Genomic DNA, 19,366 nt, shown 5'->3' with positions numbered 1-19,366 from the left:
TTAAAATATGATGTGAAATGTAATGCCAAAAAGAGTGTCGTCATATGTAGAACAAGAGAAGACAAGGACCTCTCTTTTCCTTCGTTCTATCTGTCAGGACAGGTGCTGAGTGTGTGTGATAAAACTAAGTATCTGGGGCACATCATTACTGACCTATTGGGTGATGATGATGACCTATACAGACAGCGGCGTATGCTGTATGCCCAAGCCAACATGCTGAGAAAGAAATGTTATTATTGTACGGATGATGTAAAGATAAACTTATTCAGAGCCTATTGCACTCTTCTGTATACTGCCCCCCTGTGGGTAAAGTATAAGCAGAAAAGCATACAGAAGCTGCAGGTTGCTTATAATGATTTAATGAGGCTGCTTCTGGGAATTCCAAGAAGCTCCAGTGCAAGCCAGTTGTTTGTTAGTGTTGGGGTGCCCACTTTCTCAGCGTTGCTATGCAACCTTATGTATAAGTTTATGTGTAGGTCATCTGAGTCTGAAAATGACATAATCACTGTGATAACGAACCCTGGCCGCAGTTCTGTTAGGTACTCATCTGGACTGTGGAACCATTGGGACACATGTTTGTATGTCAGAAACTGACATTTGGGCTTTATGTTTTAATGTTTTGTTTTTACTGTTTTATTTTTAATGTTTTGTATTGTGTTTTTTTTATGTGTGTAATGGATCTTAAAGTCTGCAATAAAGATTGGTGAATTACAATTTCCCATGCCAACTGTAAGGCTCCACTTTTCTAAATGTGCTAGAGCTGTGCTAATTCATGTTGAATTTGCCATAGACACTAATTAGTAGGGGTGTGGGAAAAAAATCTATTCGAATTCGAATCGCGATTCTCACGTTGTGCGATTCAGAATCGATTCTCTTTTTTTTTTTTTTATTAATCAATCCAACAGAACAATACACAGCAATACCATAACAATGCAATCCAATCCCAAAACCAAACCCGACCCAGCAACACTCAGAACTGCAATAAAAAGAGCAATTGAGAGGAGTCTCAAACGCGACACAGAACAATCCAAAAGTAGTGAAACAAAAATGAATATTATCAACAACAGTATCAATATTAGTAACAATTTCAACATAGCAGTGATTACAAATCTCTCATTAACATTATCATTAGACATTTATAAAAAAAAAACAATTGTGTCACAGTGGCTTACACTTGCATCGCAGCTCATAAGCTTGACAACACACTGTGTCCAATATTTTCACAAAGATAAAATAAGTCATATTTTTGGTTCATTTAATAGTTAAACCAAATTTACATTATTGCAATCAGTTGATAAAATATTGTCCTTTACAATTATAAAAGCTTTTTACAAAAATCTACTACTCTGCTTGCATGTCAGCAGACTGGGGTAGATCCTGCTGATATCCCATGTATTGAATGAATAGAGAATCTTTTTGAATCGGGAAAAAATCGTTTTTGAATCGAGAATCGTGTTGAATTGAAAAAAAAAATAAATCGATTTTGAATCGAATCGTGACCCCAAGAATCGATATTGAATCGAATCGTGGGACACCCTAAAGATTCACAGCCCTACTAATTAGCATTAATTATTTTACATGGCGATATCAACACCTCTCAATCTGGTAATGCAAACTACAACTAAGATGTAGGTTGCAAACAGCTGATGTGTAATAAGAACAATACTTAAAGTATGAACCCTATTTAGGGCGCAACAAAAGACTAGATTCAGCTTAATGGCCAAGACTACTCCCTGATTTGGCAACACACCATAACTTATTCACTACTTCCTATCTAATATTTTGGAATTGCAACTGCTTGCAAAATCTACTACTATATACTTGCAAATGAGACTCAGATGTAACAAATCTAGATATAACAACCAAGACAATACAAGACGTTTTATTATGAAACAAATTAACACTTGACACATGAACACAAAAGTTGGTACCGTTGAATACATGGATCGATTCCCAGGTACCGGGAATTGGTACCATCTTGATTCAAATGTGAAAAAGTACTAGGCATGGGCCTAGTTCTGTGGGATTTTTCTCATGTAAAATATATGCCTTGGCTCAACAAAATACTGGGAAACACTGGTGCACACTGTTTATTGTGGACCTTTATTATGTCATATCAACTTTTATGTTAATTCTCTATGATTTTTTTTTTTGTAGGTGCGGGTAGATTTTGCTGAAACATTGCAGTTTTGCAAGGGCCTGATCAAACAGAAGGTAAGTGTCTTCCATGTGTCAATAACTTTAGACTATTATGTTACTTTGCTATTTGTCTACTTAAAGTACTGCCTACAGTTCAGCTTTCTGTTATAGTTCGTAAGAATAGTAAGACAAAATAGTTTGTGACTTTTAAATATTGTAGAGCTGAAGTCTTTTTCCTTGCATGTGTGTGAATGAACAATCGAACGCGAATACTTGTACAGTGGTGCTTCAGTTTTTGTCCGCCCAACTTTTTGTGTGATTCTTTTTTTTAATTAATATTTTCACCAAAATTTGTCAGTTTTTTTTATACAGGCCAAACACAGTCATAGTTTGCCAGAGTATAATCCTGAAAGTGAGCGGCCAAACAAAGAATTCCAAATGTTGGTTGGTCTGTGAAAAATGGGCATTAGTTATTTTAGAGTTGGGACACCATACAGATTCCATGCCATGCAATCTTTTAAAATCATCTTTGTGTGTGCAGTTTATTGGTTCATAGAACGCACACTGACCGTGAACAACTCCTAATGAGAAACGTTGAATTCAAGAAAGAACTTGCTGAAAAGTATTAAAGTGGCTTCTCTTGCAATAGGATAGTAATGTAAAAGTTTCTAGCAAACACAAGTTGCTCGGGGAACGGTTAAAGGAGACACGGCAACGGGAAGTAAGATAGGCCAGTGTGTGTAATGGTTGTGCCTGCTGCTGTTGATTTGATTGACTTGATTTCGATTTATTGGTCCCCCTCGGGGAAATTCATTTTCACTGCTGTACATTTAAGCAATAGACATTACACATCACGAACAAAAATAATAAAAATACATCATACATGACCAACACATTTACAGGCTTGTCAGACAGGTCGGCCGGGCCTGCTGTTTAGGGCGGCTATTGCTGCACACTGCAAAAAGTCAGTGTTCAAAAACAAGGAAAAAAATACAAAAATTAGGTGTATTTTACTTGAACTGACAAAATTATCTGCCAATAGAACAAGAAAATTTGGCTTGTCAAGATTTTCCAAAACATGTCAAATTAGCTAACCTCAATGAACCCAAAAATACCTCAAAATAAGTATATTCTCACTAATAACAAGTGTACTTTTCTTGGTAGAAAAAAAATATATGAGACCTTTTTTCTCAATATGTTGGAAAATATTCTTAAATTAAGTAAATACTAGTGCCATTATCTTGACATCATGATATGCGCCCGGCATTACATTTCTTGAAACCAGCAAACTTACACTAAAAACTAGTTTATTTTTAATAATGGAAAGGCAACAAGGTAACCGCTTGTTACTCTCAGGGTCTACGAGCCGCTATATATATATATATATATATATATATATATATATATATATATATATACATACATATATATATATATACACATATATACATATATATATATTCAGCCCGGCCCCCAGCCAAATGTCACATGTTAAATGTTTAAATATTAACTGTCCGTTTACTGCACTGTGCCGACTGTACTACTATATGAGTACGTATTTTCTCTTGTTTCATTGAAAATAAAACCGCAAAGTCCATTTGGCTGTCATCCGTTTTAATTATGAGACACAATTGTGTCAAAGTCATGATTTTTTTGTTCATGCTTGATATAAGAAAGTTTTACTTTAAAAAAGTAGTTTTATACTCGTGAGTGTTGATGACAGCTTTGCAACAGTTGATATTCTAGTTTCAAGCATGTTTTACTCAATATAGGTCATCAAATCTCAGCAACAAGCTGTAATATCTTACTGAGATCATTTAGGACCAAAACACCTAAAACAAGTAAAACACTCTAACATAAAATCTGCTTAGTGAGAAGAATTATCTTGTCGGACAGAAAATAAGCAAATATCACCCTTATTTGAGATATTTAATCTTACTTAGATTACAGTTTTTGCAGTGCAGGAATAAGCCTTTTCCCGATGCGGGCCCTTCCGGAATTTGATAGTTCTGTACCTGCGCCCTGATGGTAGTGGGATGATGTATTGGTGTAGTGGGTGAGTCATATCCTGGACTATTGTGTTTGCCAGTCGAGTGATGGACCTGTGGTTTAGATGTGAAATGTTGGGTGTGGGTAGGCCGATGATTTTAGCTGCTATGTTTGTAATGCGTGTGAGTTTGGTCCGGTTGGTTACAGAAAGCATAGTGAAAAAACATGTGGAACAGTACAGAAGGATGGGTTGAACGATGCTTTGGTACAGTAATAACAGGAGGTGAGGTGCAACGTATAGTCCTTTAAGTTTACGGATGGCTGACATCAGTCAGCAAGTTTACAGCACTAACCATCCACTCTTAAAAGTTGACTTTTTCAGGGTTTCCCCCAGATTGCCGACATATCTGTGGCGGTGGGGGAAGGGGGGTGGGTGTCTAGGGCTGTGGTCAACATGACAGTCAAATAATTTGCTATTATGCACATATTTTTTTAAATTGGCCAAAAAAATACACATGCATTTAAAAACAAATCTGTGTTAATTGGTATTTACTAGGGGTGTAACGGTACGTGTATTTGTATTGAACCGTTTCGGTACGGGGGTTCCGGTTCGGTTCGGAGGTTTACCGAACGAGTTTCCACACGGACATATTAAGTAGCGTAACGCACGTTGTGTAAACAATGCACACCGAGGCACAACACACGGCATGCTAGCAGCTAACGGGCTACGATAGACTGACCATACGTCCTCTTTTCACCGGACATGTCCTCTTTTGCGGAGCTGTCAGGGCGGAGTTTCTTAAATGCCTCGAATGTCCGGCATTTTGAGTTAGGGTTGCGTGTATTTTCAATGTACGTTCAGGGTTAAGAAGGGGTTAAAAACAAAACAAATTGTGCGCGCAGCAGCATTCGTGAGGGAGGGGCAGAGACAAATTGAGCGAGAGAGAGAGTTATGATAAACGCGCATGCGTCGCCAGGCTCTGCTTTTTATCCATAGATTTATCAGATTTAATTTTTTAATATCAACAGGGGTGTCAAAAGTGTGCCCCGGAGGCCATTGGCGGCCCACAGCTAATGTTTTAAAGGCCCACGGCACATTCTAAAAATACTATTAAAATAAACAAAAACATAACAAAAGTGAAATAAAAAAGCTTAAAGGTTAAGTGTAATTTAGAAAAAGTTGCAATGTTGACTAATAAAACAAAGCTGTTTTTTTTTCTTTCAAACTGTCTTTGCCGAAAACATAATATTGAATCAAAATCAATGTTATTATGAATATTGACCTATCCAAAGTTCCGATTACTTAACATCAAATATTCCACTAAGAAAAATATTTTTGGTGGAAGATTTTGCAAATTTGGTAAATAAATAACCCCAAAATGTATATTTTGTTGTTTTCTTACTGTACCGAAAATTAACCGTTACCTCTAAACCGAGGTACGTACCGAACCGACATTTTTGTGTACCGTTACATCCCTAGTATTTACATACATTTTATCGTATATAATTTTGCTCTATTTTTTAATTCTTGCTGCATATTGTACAATGTAGTTTGTAGAGATGTTCGTCAAGTTTTAGAGACTTCTGCAATCCTTTGAGATTGTTTCTTTATTAATAACGACTAGCAACAAATCTAGCGTCTTTTTCTGGTTATTGTGGACTCTACTCATGTTTAGAGACTCTACGTCTGTCGCTCCTTGACAAGGGAGAGCTGCAGCGAGCCTGATGTCAGTCAACACCGACCTCTTATTATTTGCACATTTACATTTTGTAGATTACTGTCGGTGGAATATATTAAAGTACATCCACATCGCAGACATGCTGCCTCTGCTGCAGACAATAGCGTGCGTATTGCTTACGTTGTCGCAACATACGGTTTAGGCAGTGTTGTTTGGGTCTTTTTTCAGTGGTCGAATTTTCGGTGCTTCACTAGTAAACAGTGCGCAAATAGGTTATATATAGGTTAATGTGTTATTGGTGTTACCGTATTTTTCGGACTATAAGTTTGGCCGGGGGTGCGACTTATGTGTGAAATTATTAACAAATTACCGTAAAATATCAATTAATATTATTTAGCTCATTCACGTAAGAGACTAGACGTATAAGATTTCATGGGATTTAGCGATTAGGAGTGACAGATTGTTTGGTAAACGTACAGCATGTTCTATATGTTATAGTTATTTGAATGACTCTTACCATAATATGTTACGTTAACATACCAGGCACGTTCTCAGTTGGTTATTTATGCGTCATATAACGTACACTTATTCAGCCTGCTGTTCACTATTCTTTATTTATTTTAATTTGCCTTTCAAATGTCTATTCTTGGTGTTGGGTTTTATCAAATAAATTTCCCCCAAAAATGCGACTTTATACTCCAGTGCGACTTATATATGTTTTTTTCCTTCTTTATTGTGCATTTTCGGCCGGTGCGACTTATACCCCGGAGCAATTTATATTCTTTATACTAAATACGGTAATTGTTCCCATGATCGTGAACACACTGTGCCAGAAAGGAGATTGGCGGAGAATGAGGAAGTGTTGTGTGTAGAGATGTCCGATAATATCGGACTGCCGATATTATCGGCCTATAAATGCTTTAAAATGTAATATCGGAAATTATCGGTGTCGGTTGAAAAATTTTCCGTATCGGTTTCAAAAAGTTAAATTTATGACTTCTGAAATCGCCGGACGTAGGGAGAAGTACAGAGCGCCAATAAACCTTTAAGGCACTGCCTTTGCGTGCCGGCCCAGTCACATAATATCTACGGCTTTTCACACACACAAGTGAATGCAAGGCATATTTGGTCAACAGCCATACAGGTCACACTGAGGGTGGCCGTATAAACAACTTTAACACTGTTACCAATATGCGCCATACTGTGAACCCACACCAAACAAGAATGACAAACACATTTTGGGAGAACATCCGCACCGTAACACAACATAAACACAACATAACAAATGCCCAGAACCCCTTGCAGCCCTAACTCTTCCGAGACGCTACAATATACACCCCCCGCTACCCCCTCCCCCCACCTCAACCCCGCCTCCCCCAACCCCGCCCACCTCATTCTCCTCATGCTCTCTCAGGGAGAGCATGTCCCAAATTTCAAGCTGCTGTTTTGAGGCATGTTAAAAAAAATAATGCACTTTGTGACTTCAATAATAAATATGGCAGTGCCATGTTGGCATTTTTTTCCATAACTTGAATTGATTTATTTTGGAAAACCTTGTTTCATTGTTTTTGTCAAGTCCGAGTCCATGGTTCTCGCCCGGAAAAGGGTGGAGTGCCATCTCCGGGTTGGGGAGGAGACCCTGCCCCAAGTGGAGGAGTTCAAGTACCTAGGAGTCTTGTTCACGAGTGGGGGAAGAGTGGATCGTGAGATCGACAGGCGGATCGGTGCGGCATCTTCAGTAATGCGGACGCTGTATCGATCCGTTGTGGTGAAGAAGGAGCTGAGCCGGAAGGCAAAGCTCTCAATTTACCGGTCGATCTACGTTCCCATCCTCACCTATGGTCATGAGCTTTGGGTTATGACCGAAAGGACAAGGTCACGGGTACGCGGCCGAAATGAGTTTCCTCCGCCGGGTGGCGGGGCTCTCCCTTAGAGATAGGGTGAGAAGCTCTGTCATCCGGGGGGAGATCAAAGTAAAGCCGCTGCTCCTCCACATCGAGAGGAGCCAGATGAGGTGGTTCGGGCATCTGGTCAGGATGCCACCCGAACGCCTCCCTAGGGAGGTGTTTAGGGCATGTCCAACCGGTAGGAGGCCACGGGGAAGACCCAGGACACGTTGGGAAGACTATGTCTCCCGGCTGGCCTGGGAACGCCTCGGGATCCCCCGGGAAGAGCTGGACGAAGTGGCTGGGGAGAGGAAAGTCTGGGCTTCCCTGCTTAGGCTGCTACCCCCGCGACCTGACCTCGGATAAGCGGAAGAAGATGGATGGATGGATGGATGTTACATTGTTTAATCCATCCAGCTGGGCATCACAACAAAATTAGGCATAATAATGTGTTTATTCCACGACTGTATATATCGGTATCTGTTGATATCGGAATCGGTAATTAAGAGTTGGACAATATCGGGATATCGGCAAAAAAGCCATTATCGGACATCTCTAGTTGTGTGTCTGGGAGTGAAGCATGGAGACAGACAGGAGGGAATGTGTGTTGGAATTGGGCCGATTATTAGCATAAGATTGGCAATAAAAATTAAAAAAGAGTGTAAGTCTTCGTTTGACTTCTTTTGTAGCTTACATTATTCTGTTTTCACGTTGTTACAAAAATAATTTTTAAGGTGTGGCGACTTATTTTCCCGTGGCGGGCCGCCACGATCGATTACCCCTGTTTGAAACGGATTGGAGTGGCTTCTCTGTTCACTCCCCCTAACCTCTCTGCTCCCCAATGAGGGTTTTCAATAAAGTCAAAAGTTCTAATTTAATTGTATTTCACATCAATTTTTCCGTTCATATTTTTGTGTTCATGTGGTTGCGTGTCGAGAATGTAACAAATCGGATTTGCATCATTTATTATGGGAACAATTGTTTCGATTTGCGCACAATTCAGATAGACTCGATCTTCATTTGCTATTAGTTTTGGAACGGATTACTAACTAAAACCGAGGTATCACTGTATTTTCACTGGCTCTATCACTTCTGTGTCATTATCCAAGGTGGTGTTGCTCATGCTGTTGTTTGTATGTTTCTAGAGTAAGCTAATTACTCAGCAGGACCATCTCCTTCGAGCGCTGAGCAGAACAATGGAGATCAACAAAAACCTTTCTTGGGACCTGAAGATGAAGACCATTGAGTTCATCTCCCTGCAGGAACAGGCTAAGAAAGCATATGAGGAAGACAAGAGGAATATGACAGTGAGTATGTTTTTGAATATTGTTGTTGTAAATGTACTTTGCTGCTGAGAACAACCTCATTGTCACATATACTCACGCATTGGGATGGGTACTGAAACGCAGTTCCTTAATGGTACAGGTGTGGACGATAACGGTAGGAACCAGACCAAAAAAGGAAGTTGCTATCATTGCTAAATAAATGACGATGATGTTCTGTTTACAATTTTTGAGGCGGCATGACTCAGATGGTAGCGCGAACATCCAGAAAATGTAGTTTTTGATTGATTGAGACTTTTATTAGTAGATTGCACAGTACAGTACATATTCCGTACATCCATCCATCCATCCATTTTCTACCGCTTGTCCCTTTCGGGGTCACGGGTGGTGCTGGAGCCACAGCTGCATTCGGGCGGAAGGCGGGAAACACCCTGGACAAGTCGCCACCTCATCACAGGGCCAACACAGATAGACAGACAACATTCTCACTCACATTCACACACTAGGGCCAATTTAGTGTTGCCAATCAACCTATCCCCAGGTACAATTGACCACTAAATGGTAACACCCGAATAAGTTTTTCAATTTGTTTGAGTTGGGGTCCACGTTAAGAGAAGGAGCAAAGATCTTCAATAGTACTGAAATCGTAGCCGCTAGCAAACAAGAGTATGACCATAATACAGGGGTGCTCATTACGTCGATCGCGAGCTACCGGTCGATCTCGGAGGGTGTGTCAGTCGATCACCAGCCAGGCATTAAAAAAATAGTCCTAAAAATGAGCGATCATAAATCTTCACTATGACGTCACTTTCGTCACTTGATTGACATTCACGGCACCCGAGGGTCTTCTGAGATGACGCTGGCTGCTGCCAGCTCATTAAAATTACCGACTGGAAGGCGAGAAACACTTTATTTCAACAGACTGGCGCCGTACCTGTCGTCAAAACTCCAAAGACCGACTGCACAGTTGCACAGTTGCGCTAACAAAATAAGAGTCTCAGAAAGCTGGCGTGCACAAGCTAGCAAGCTACGGAGTTTGCCGACAATGTATTTCTTGAAAAGTGTATACAAAGGAGTACGGAAGCTGGACAAATAAGATGCCAAAAACCAACCACTTGCATGTGGTATTGGACAGAAAGGAGGACTTTTTTTCTCCTCCATTCGAAAATGCGGACATTATCAGCACCACTGTCTGATTCCTATCAATGCAAGTCATCAGAATCAGGTAATACACCAACTTATATTCTTGTCTTCATGAAAGAAAGGAATCTATATGTGTTAAAAATTCTTGTATTATCTTTAAACACCTTTAACTTATTAACAATATTAACTATATGTGTTAAACATGCTTGTATTATCTTTAAACACCTTTAAGTTGTTAACAATATTAACTATATGTATTAAACATTCTTGTATTAACATTAAACACCTTTAATTTTTTAACAATATTAACTATATGTGTTAAACATGCTTGCATTATCATTAAACACCTTTAACTTGTTAACAATATTAACTATATGTTTTAAACATTCTTGTATTATCATTAAACACCTTTAATTTTTTAACAATATTAACTATGTGTTAAACATGCTTGTATTATCATTAAACACCTTTAACTTGTTAACAAAAACATATATTTCATAAATAAGTAAATGTAAATTATATATATGAATGAGGTAGATCCCCACAACTTGATCAATTGAAAAGTAGCTCGCCTGCAGAAAAAGTGTGAGCACCCCAGCCATAATAGAACTGCTTGTCAATGAAATTAATTACATTTAAAAATGTCATACATGAATAACATTTAAGTATTTGAATATGAGATATGAATATGAGAATGATGGGTTCTCAGTTCTTGCTCTAAAGCGCTTTCACTATCTAGAAAAGGGCTAAGTAAATTCAACCCATTATTAGTAGGGGTGTAACGGTATTGCAGATACCGCGGTATTTCGGTTTTAAAGTCTTCACAATAATACCGTGACGCCTGATGGTATCAAACAAAATCTTGGCGTGTAGTTTTTTCCAGCCCTTTAGCGTTGGCCGGGTCTAAAAATAAACTACATCTCTCAGAATCCCCTGTGCAATGCGAGGCGCGTGGAACGCCGTAAGCAGGAGGTCAAATGTGTTCGTAGTCAATGAGAGGAATTGTTTGCAAGGTTACGCGGTCTGGTTATGTGAGGTTCGGTTCAGTTCAGTTCAGTTTCAGTTTATTTCAAACATGCATACGATACAATGTGATGCATCACATACAGTATTTCCAGTTGTTTCATTACAGCTCGTCGAAAAAGAAGTAGGAAGAAGCAGAGCTTATTTAATCCTACCCCTTTTCATACATAGCAATTTTATCCAATTTCCTTGTTCTCTGTAACAGAACAGTGAACAAATAAATAATAATTAAATAATGTACCATAGTAAGCATACAAATATTAAATACATACATAATCTTTGTCTCAATAAAAAAAAAAAAAGGGTTCAAGATGTCATAATTTTTGTTCTGTGTACTTTGTGAACACTTGTAGTTTGAACAGTCTCTTAAACTGAATCATATTGGTGCTTTGTTTGATTTCTTTGGTTAATCCGGTCCATAATTTAATTCCACATACTGATATACTAAATGTTTTAAGTGTTGTACGAGCATACAAATGTTTTTGTCACGAGTTGTTGGTGACGAACCCCAAGATGCAGAGAAGGCAGGCTTTGTGCGGGAAAACATGGTTTAATGTCGAAAATAAATGTAAAACTCAAACCAGGAACCAGGAACGGACAAACTGGAAACAGGGAACAAGAACGAGCAAACAGGAACTAGGAACAAAAAGACAGAAAGCTGCAAACAGCTACAGAATAAAGCTTACCGTTACAATGACAAGTAGTAATGACAATCACATTGACAAGGACAGGTAGACATTACTCCAGCCCTGACTGGAGTGCAAAGCAGGTTCAATTAGCAGCTGGCTGATTGACACCAGGTGTGGCCAGGTGCCAATCAGCCACAGCTGAGGGGACACAGCACTCAGAGAGACAAACAGGAAACTGAACCAAAATAAGAGTGCTGACAGGAAATAAAACAAACACAGAGGAAAAACTAAAACTTAACCAAACTGTCAGGGACAAGCCTGACAGTTTTAAATTAGATTTTCCTTTAAGGTTATATTCCTCCTCTTTTGTTGAGAAGAACTGTTGTACATTCTTGGGTAGCAGGTTGTAGTTTGCTTTGTACATCATTTTAGCTGTTTGCAAATGCACCAAATCATTGAATTTCAATAATTGTGATTTAATAAATAAAGGATTTGTATGTTTTCTATATCCAACATTATGTATTATTCTAAGGTGGATGTACTTATTTAAACATTAAAGGGGTCCTATTATGCAAAACCAACTTTTGTTGTTTGTAGGTACCTGTTTTTGTGCATTTAGGATCCCAATTAGTCTCGAATATTTGAAATGAGAGATGTGTAGAAAACAATCTTGCCTTCTTCTAAACTTGTTCCAAACAAGCCTTTTGGAATTTTGTCTTAGTTACGTCAGCGAATATCTCCATATATGGAAGAGCTTTGTACGAGTCTACCATTTTTTATCCAGTTGTAGTCCGAAGTTGTAGTTAAGTTCTTTTGGTTTATTCGCCTGTTGTGCTTTTTCTAATACAAAGTAGCGTTTGTTGTAACTTAAATCTGTCAGACTTCATATGGAAGCGCTAAAAACAACATGGTTAACGGGGTGAATACGAAGTGGAGGGACGTAAATGAGGCCGCCCTGAAAAAGGTGCATCATGAAGCGACGGTCAGAAAGCGGCTTGAAAACGGTCTGGAAAGTATAAAGTATCAAATGTTATGTAGACCACAAGGAAGGATAAGTAGTATTTTCATCTAATGAATAATATGTGCATATTAACACCAACATGCGGTTATATAAATGCTGCCCAAAGCAGTTTTTTTATGCGCGTCTGAATCAATCGGCGAATGTGCAGGCGTACCAAATGATGTGACCGGGTGAATCTATATAATGTTTATGAAGTTTATTTTATTTTCGAGTGTCTGGGGAAAAAAACAGCGGCGTCGACTTCAAGATATACAAACCCCGTTTCCATATAAGTTGGGAAATTGTGTTAGATGTAAATATAAACGGAATACAATGATTTGCAAATCCTTTACAACTTATATTCAATTGAATAGACTGCAAAGACAAGATATTTAATGTTCAAACTGAGAAGCTTTTTTTTTTTTTTTGCAAATAATCATAAACTTAGAATTTAATGGCAGCAACACATTGCAAAAAAGTTGGCACAGGGGCATTTTTACCACTGTGTTACATGGCCTTTCCTTTTAACAACACTCAGTAAACGTTTGGGAACTGAGGAGGCCAATTCTTTAAGCTTCTCAGGTGGAATTATTTCCCATTCTTGCTTAATGTACAGCTTAAGTTGTTCAACAGTCCGGGGGTCTCCGTTGTGGTATTTTAGGCTTCATAATGCGCCACACATTTTCAATGGGAGACAGGTCTGGACTACAGGCAGGCCAGTCTAGTACCCGCACTCTTTTACTATGAAGCCACGTTGATGTGACACGTGGCTTGGCATTGTCTTGCTGAAATAAGCAGGGGCGTCCATGGTAACGTTGCTTGGATGGCAACATATGTTGCTCCAAAACCTGTATGTACCTTTCAGCATTAATGGCGCCTTCACAGATGTGTAAGTTACCCATGTCTTGGGCACTAATACACCCCCATACCATCACAGATGCTGGCTTTTCAACTTTGCGCCTATAACAATCCGGATGGTTCTTTTCCTCTTTGGTCCGGAGGACACGACGTCCACAGTTTCCAAAAACAATTTGAAATGTGGACTCGTCAGACCACAGAACCCTTTTCCACTTTGTATCAGTCTATCTTAGATGAGTTCAGGCCCAGCGAAGCCGACGGCGTTTCTGGGTGTTGTTGATAAACGGTTTTCGCCTTGCATAGGAGAGTTTTAACTTGCACTTACAGATGTAGCGACCAACTGTAGTTACTGACAGTTGATTTCTGAAGTGTTTCTGAGCCCATATCCTTTACACATGTCGCTTGTTGATGCAGTACAGCCTGAGGGATCGAAGAAAAAACTACTACAACTTTTTGTACTAAAACAAATGACAATGTGCTACCCTAACTTTACTGTATTTACAAAATGCAAAACATGCTACACATGTATATCAAATGTACAATTGTTTCACTGACATGCATGATCTGCTGCAGGAGAAGGTGAAGAAAATGTTTCGCCCAGTCTTTAGAGCATTTACAGCTCAGGTTTGTTGTACTTTTACTACTGTAAGGCTATTTTTATTAATCACATTACTTCATTGCACAGCTGTATGATCATATGTATGTAATGTCTGGGTTTTTTTTTGCAGAAGAATGAACTGAATGCGCTCAGACAGCAGGTAAATGGACTGACAGAAAAGTTGGGAGATGTGATGAGAACATTCAAAGCTGAGCATCATTGAATGATTACGGTGCCTTAAATCGTATACATGAGTTAAAAATGCAGGCCCTTAACCTGTAGTTCATGCCATGTTGCCATCGCATTAATTCAATTACGTGTCTTTATTTTGACTTTGAGTTATTTTGGAGTCTTTATATTGAGGATCCAGGAAATATAATTAAATACCTATTAGTTTATCAATTTACCTTCACACCAGTTTAAGAAATCTCGAAAGACTCCTAACAAGGGATGTGCTGATCGATCAGCCACCGATTTTCTTGAATAAGTATGTGATCGCCATTGCAGATTAATGCCTTTTCATGCCGATCACAAACACCAATCTTTTCTATTAATTTTTAATCTCCAGGCTGACAAGCTCGCTGTTAATTCTTGATCCACAAATACAGTGTGAAGCCACTCCCTCAAGTTAATAATCACCTCCATTGCTGCAAAAAAAACCTACATTTCTTAGTTTCTTATGTAGGAATGTGTTGACAGATCGGTCACCAGTCATTATCGGACGATTTTTATGAAAAAGTATGTGATAGCCTTTTAATGGCTGACATTGTATTTTTATTCCACCGGTTGACTAGCTTGTAGCTAATTGTGTATTGCCATATACAGTGTGGAGACAGTCCCGTAAGTTATTAATCACCTCCATTACAGCAAATAAACAGCATTTCTTATTATCTTAAGTATTGTTAAGTATTAGGACGGTGCTATACGTGTTACACACCGAGAACAAGCAGGAGAAGGCATGCTAGCAGCTATGGTTATCTACTCAGTGGCCTAGTGGTTAGAATGTCCACCCTGAGATCGGTAGGTCGTGAGTTCAAACCCATTCCAAAGACTATAAAAATGGGACCCATTACCTCCCTGCTAGGCACTCAGCATCAAGGGTTTGAATTGGGGGTTAAATCACCATAAAGGATTCTCGAGCGTGGCCACCGCTGCTGGGGGGTGATCAAGAGTGATGGGTCAAATGCAGAGGATATTTTCGCCACAATCATTGGTACTTTAACTTTAAAATAGCAGTTAAGCTTGTGTAACCCGCATGGTTCAGTCCCTGCTTTTTGTTATGCCCGGGACTCGAACCTTGGTCGCGGGCATGACAGACAAGCATGCCAGCTACCGGGCCTGAGCCCGGGTTTTAGCTTGGTAGCTAGCACGCTCTTCTCTCACGCCAGCCACCCAGGTTCGAGTCTCGAGCGTAACAGAAAAGCGAAAATGTTGATACCAACAACCAGTACAAAGATTTGACTTTGTATCTATAATATGATTTTTTTTTAGCCTTTTAAAAAAAGTAGAATTAAAGCAGTCTCAACATTCAGTATGCAGCCCTCGCTGGAATTTTTAAATAAAGTACATGCTGAACAGCTAGATTTTTGTATTGTGACACTATAAAGTGATTTATAAGTAGTCATACCTAATTTGTTATAGAAAATGTATATTGGTACTTACACTGCACTTTGTTACACCAAGCTCAGTGAAAAGAAGCAAGCATGATGCAGATCTATTCAAAATCTCTACATTTTCCAGCCTATTTAGTTATATTTTCAAAGATGTTATATATTTTTGGTCTGTTCTGAACTATGAACACATGTGCTTTCAGATATCAAGACCGCCGAAGGGATTACCTGCAGACAAAAATGGTAAATGTCTTTAAAGTATTATTTTTCAATTTAAAACCTATTTAATATGGAGTCAGGTGTGTCGGAGTAACTTTCAATATATCACAATATTTATCCGACACCACATGTACGCTATGTCAACAGTGTTTTACACAAACAGGCACATTTTAGCCATATGTTGTGACCACCCTGATACGAGTGCGATACTGACATTTTTTGTGTTGATCCGATACCATGAAAATACAAAGGGCCAGTACCGCCAATACTTTTTAGGTTGAACATTTTTCAATATCAATTTTGGTATGGTATGGTTTATTTGTGTCAAACAGGGCAGGCTCCTGGCATTTACACCCCACGGTTGTTGAGAGCCACGTGATCACAAAGGCTCTAAACCTCAGCCAAGTACATTTAGACCAGTGCTTATCAATTATTTGTTACACCCCGTCTACCTAACCCAGGAAGAAGAAAATATTTTGCAACTATAATTGGCATAATTTGTCGATAGCATTTGTTATAAGTACACCGCTGCATAACACTGTATCCATATTAAAATAACGAAACAAAATAAATAAATAAATATAGATTTACTTACACAGACTAACTTTGTTAACAATGTTTTTTAGTCCTTAACACATATTTAATGTGTATCAATTTGCCTGAGATTGAAAACATTTGAATCTCTATTTAAACTATAAACATTTTTAACCAACTTGAAAATTTAATAAACTACATAAATAATGAGAAATACATTTTAACCAACAAAACAAAAATTAATGCAACAATTTGTGCTGATGATTTTCATTCATTCATGTATATATATTCATGTATATGTATATATGTATGTATTAGGGATGTCCGATAATATCGGACTGCCGATATTATCGGCCGATAAATGCTTTAAATGTAATATCGGAAATTAACGGTATCGGTTTCAAAATTATCGGTATCGGTTTCAAAAAATAAAATTCATGACTTTTTAAAACGCCGCTGTGTACACGGACGTAGGGAGAAGTACAGAGCGCCAATAAACCTTAAAGGCACTGCCTTTGCGTGCCGACTTTTCACACACACAAGTGAATGCATGCATACATGGTCAACAGCCATACAGGTCACACTGAGGGTGCCCGTAAAAACAACTTTAACACTGTTACAAATATGCGCCACACTGTGAACCCACACCAAACAAGAATGACAAACACATTTCGGGAGAACATCCGCACCGTAACACAACATAAACACAACAGAACAAATACCCAGAACCCCTTGCAGCACTAGCTCTTCTGGGACGCTACAATATTACCCCCCCCCCCCCCCCCCCCCCAACCTAGGCATAATAATGTGTTAATTCCATCGGATATCAGCAAAAAAAACATTATTGGACATCTCTAATATGTATATATATATATATATATATATATACTGTATATATATATACACATATATATATATATATATATATACACACACACATATATATATATATATATATATATATATACACATTCATATACATATATATAAGGAAGCAACGAATGATGGTTACAGTGATATTCAAAGCAGGATTTGAAGCATTATACTGATAAAGCAAGTTTTATATTTTCGAGAACAAGTCACTTTGAGCCTTGATGGGTTCAGTTTATATCAACAACCTACAAAATCAAACCCTATTAGAAACAATAAAATGGGACCATGCATGTCTAAGTTACAATATTGTTATTCTTACACGATTTGACGTGTCTAATAATAAAAAAAAAAAGAGCAGAAAGAAGTGTGGCTGTGTGACTGTATGTGATTGATGTAAACTTTATTGCCTGATGCCTTAAGTGCTGCACTGGACAATGGGGCTTGTTAGCTCATTAGCCAGTGCTGCTTGACTTCACTTCTGAAATGGGGATGTGTGGTCACAGAGTGGCCACTGTTACAGAAGTAGGGTTTATTTAATGCTACACCAATGTAGGGAATTTATTCACAGCATAACTTAATATTAAAAAAACAGTTTAAAAGTATAGACAAAAAATAAGGGCAACTAAAATTGAAAAAAATGCCTTTAATGTGTTGTTCATGATTTTATCTGCGTTATCAGAATAGGACAGGACAGATTGAAGTTTAATCAAATATCTAATCTAATTGACTAATACAATTTGTTTTATTTATTTTCCAGGCAAGGAACTGGAGTGCAGTGTCTGCATGGACAGAAAGTCCTGTATAGTCTTTGTCCCGTGTGGTCACCTCACCACATGTGAGGTCTGTGCACAGGCTGTGTACTGGTGTCCAATCTGCTGTGGCTTCATTGCACAAAAAGTGAAAACCTACATCAGCTAAGGGCTGGATCTGATTTTTTTAAATGTCTCAAATTAAAATATGACTTTTGTTGTTAAGTTTTTAAATGTGTAATATTAAAATATGACTGTGGAGAGGGGCGTGGTCCACGCGTTCCCTGCGGGCAGGGAGTGTGCAGGTGCCGGCCATGAAGCAGCAGACAGGTGAGTGGATATCTCAGCTGGAAGGAGTTATCTAATCACCTGTTTCTTTATTAGCAGCGTCGGAGACCATGAGGGGAGGTTGATGGAAGCCAGGAGGGAGAGTGAGATGAAAAGGAAGGACATACAGACTTCTTTATTTTTGCAAATAAGGAAAAGTATTTTGCGAGTTGCTTTTCAGCTCCGCTTCTCCCTGCTCGCTCCTCGGCGCCACCTCCTCAGCTGCACCCTCCTGGCTTCCATCAACCTCCCCTCATGGTCTCGTTCCAGCTGAGATATCCACTCACCTGTCTATCTGCTTCATGGCCGGCACCTGCACACGCCCTGCCCGCAGGGAACGCGTGGACCACGTCCCTCTCCACAATGACTTTTGTTGTTAAGTTTTTAAATGTGTAAAATTAAAAATATGACTTTTGTTTTAAAGTGTCGTCTGGTTACCGGCGGTTACTTTTTGCAGTACAATAACTCTTGATGTACCACATAGCACAATTGAAAATAGCTCATTTCTGTTAAGGTTGTGTAAAGTACAAGGATATTGTCTTTTTGAAGAGATGTTCTTTTACATAGTGACTATTATTTCAAGAAGCAATCTGTGTGTAGTTCAAATGTTATCATTTTTGTAAAAAGTAGAAACTATTTTAATACAGCATTTACAGTAAGGAAGGGATTCAATCCGGTTTCAGGGCAAATCACGCTACGGAGACAGCCCTCGCAAAAATGACTAATGATCTACTGCTAACGATGCATTCTGATGCGTCATCTATGTTGCTGCTTCTTGATCTTAGCGCTGCTTTCGATACCGTCGATCATAATATTTTATTAGAGCG

At 38.7% G+C, this 19,366-nt stretch overlaps 1 protein-coding gene across 1 annotated transcript in view; it reads left to right on the top strand.

Moving 5' to 3' along the window:
* Window positions 1-18,483, top strand: part of LOC133616759 (E3 ubiquitin-protein ligase XIAP-like) — a 28,719-nt gene extending 10,236 nt beyond the window's left edge. Inside the window, exons 4-9 of the mRNA XM_061976347.2 lie at window positions 2,158-2,214; window positions 8,839-9,000; window positions 14,203-14,253; window positions 14,358-14,387; window positions 16,041-16,080; window positions 18,221-18,483. Coding sequence (XP_061832331.1) covers window positions 2,158-2,214; window positions 8,839-9,000; window positions 14,203-14,253; window positions 14,358-14,387; window positions 16,041-16,080; window positions 18,221-18,381 — 501 coding nt within the window. The 3' untranslated portion in view covers window positions 18,382-18,483. The remainder of the gene's footprint in view (window positions 1-2,157; window positions 2,215-8,838; window positions 9,001-14,202; window positions 14,254-14,357; window positions 14,388-16,040; window positions 16,081-18,220) is intronic.
* The last annotated feature ends 883 nt before the right edge of the window (window positions 18,484-19,366 follow it).

The sequence above is a fragment of the Nerophis lumbriciformis genome, linkage group LG14 (assembly GCF_033978685.3).
Source record: "Nerophis lumbriciformis linkage group LG14, RoL_Nlum_v2.1, whole genome shotgun sequence".
Taxonomy (NCBI): domain Eukaryota; kingdom Metazoa; phylum Chordata; class Actinopteri; order Syngnathiformes; family Syngnathidae; genus Nerophis; species Nerophis lumbriciformis.
The sequence above is the reverse complement of the archived record's forward strand: the minus strand, read 5'-3'. Positions and strand labels throughout refer to the sequence as shown.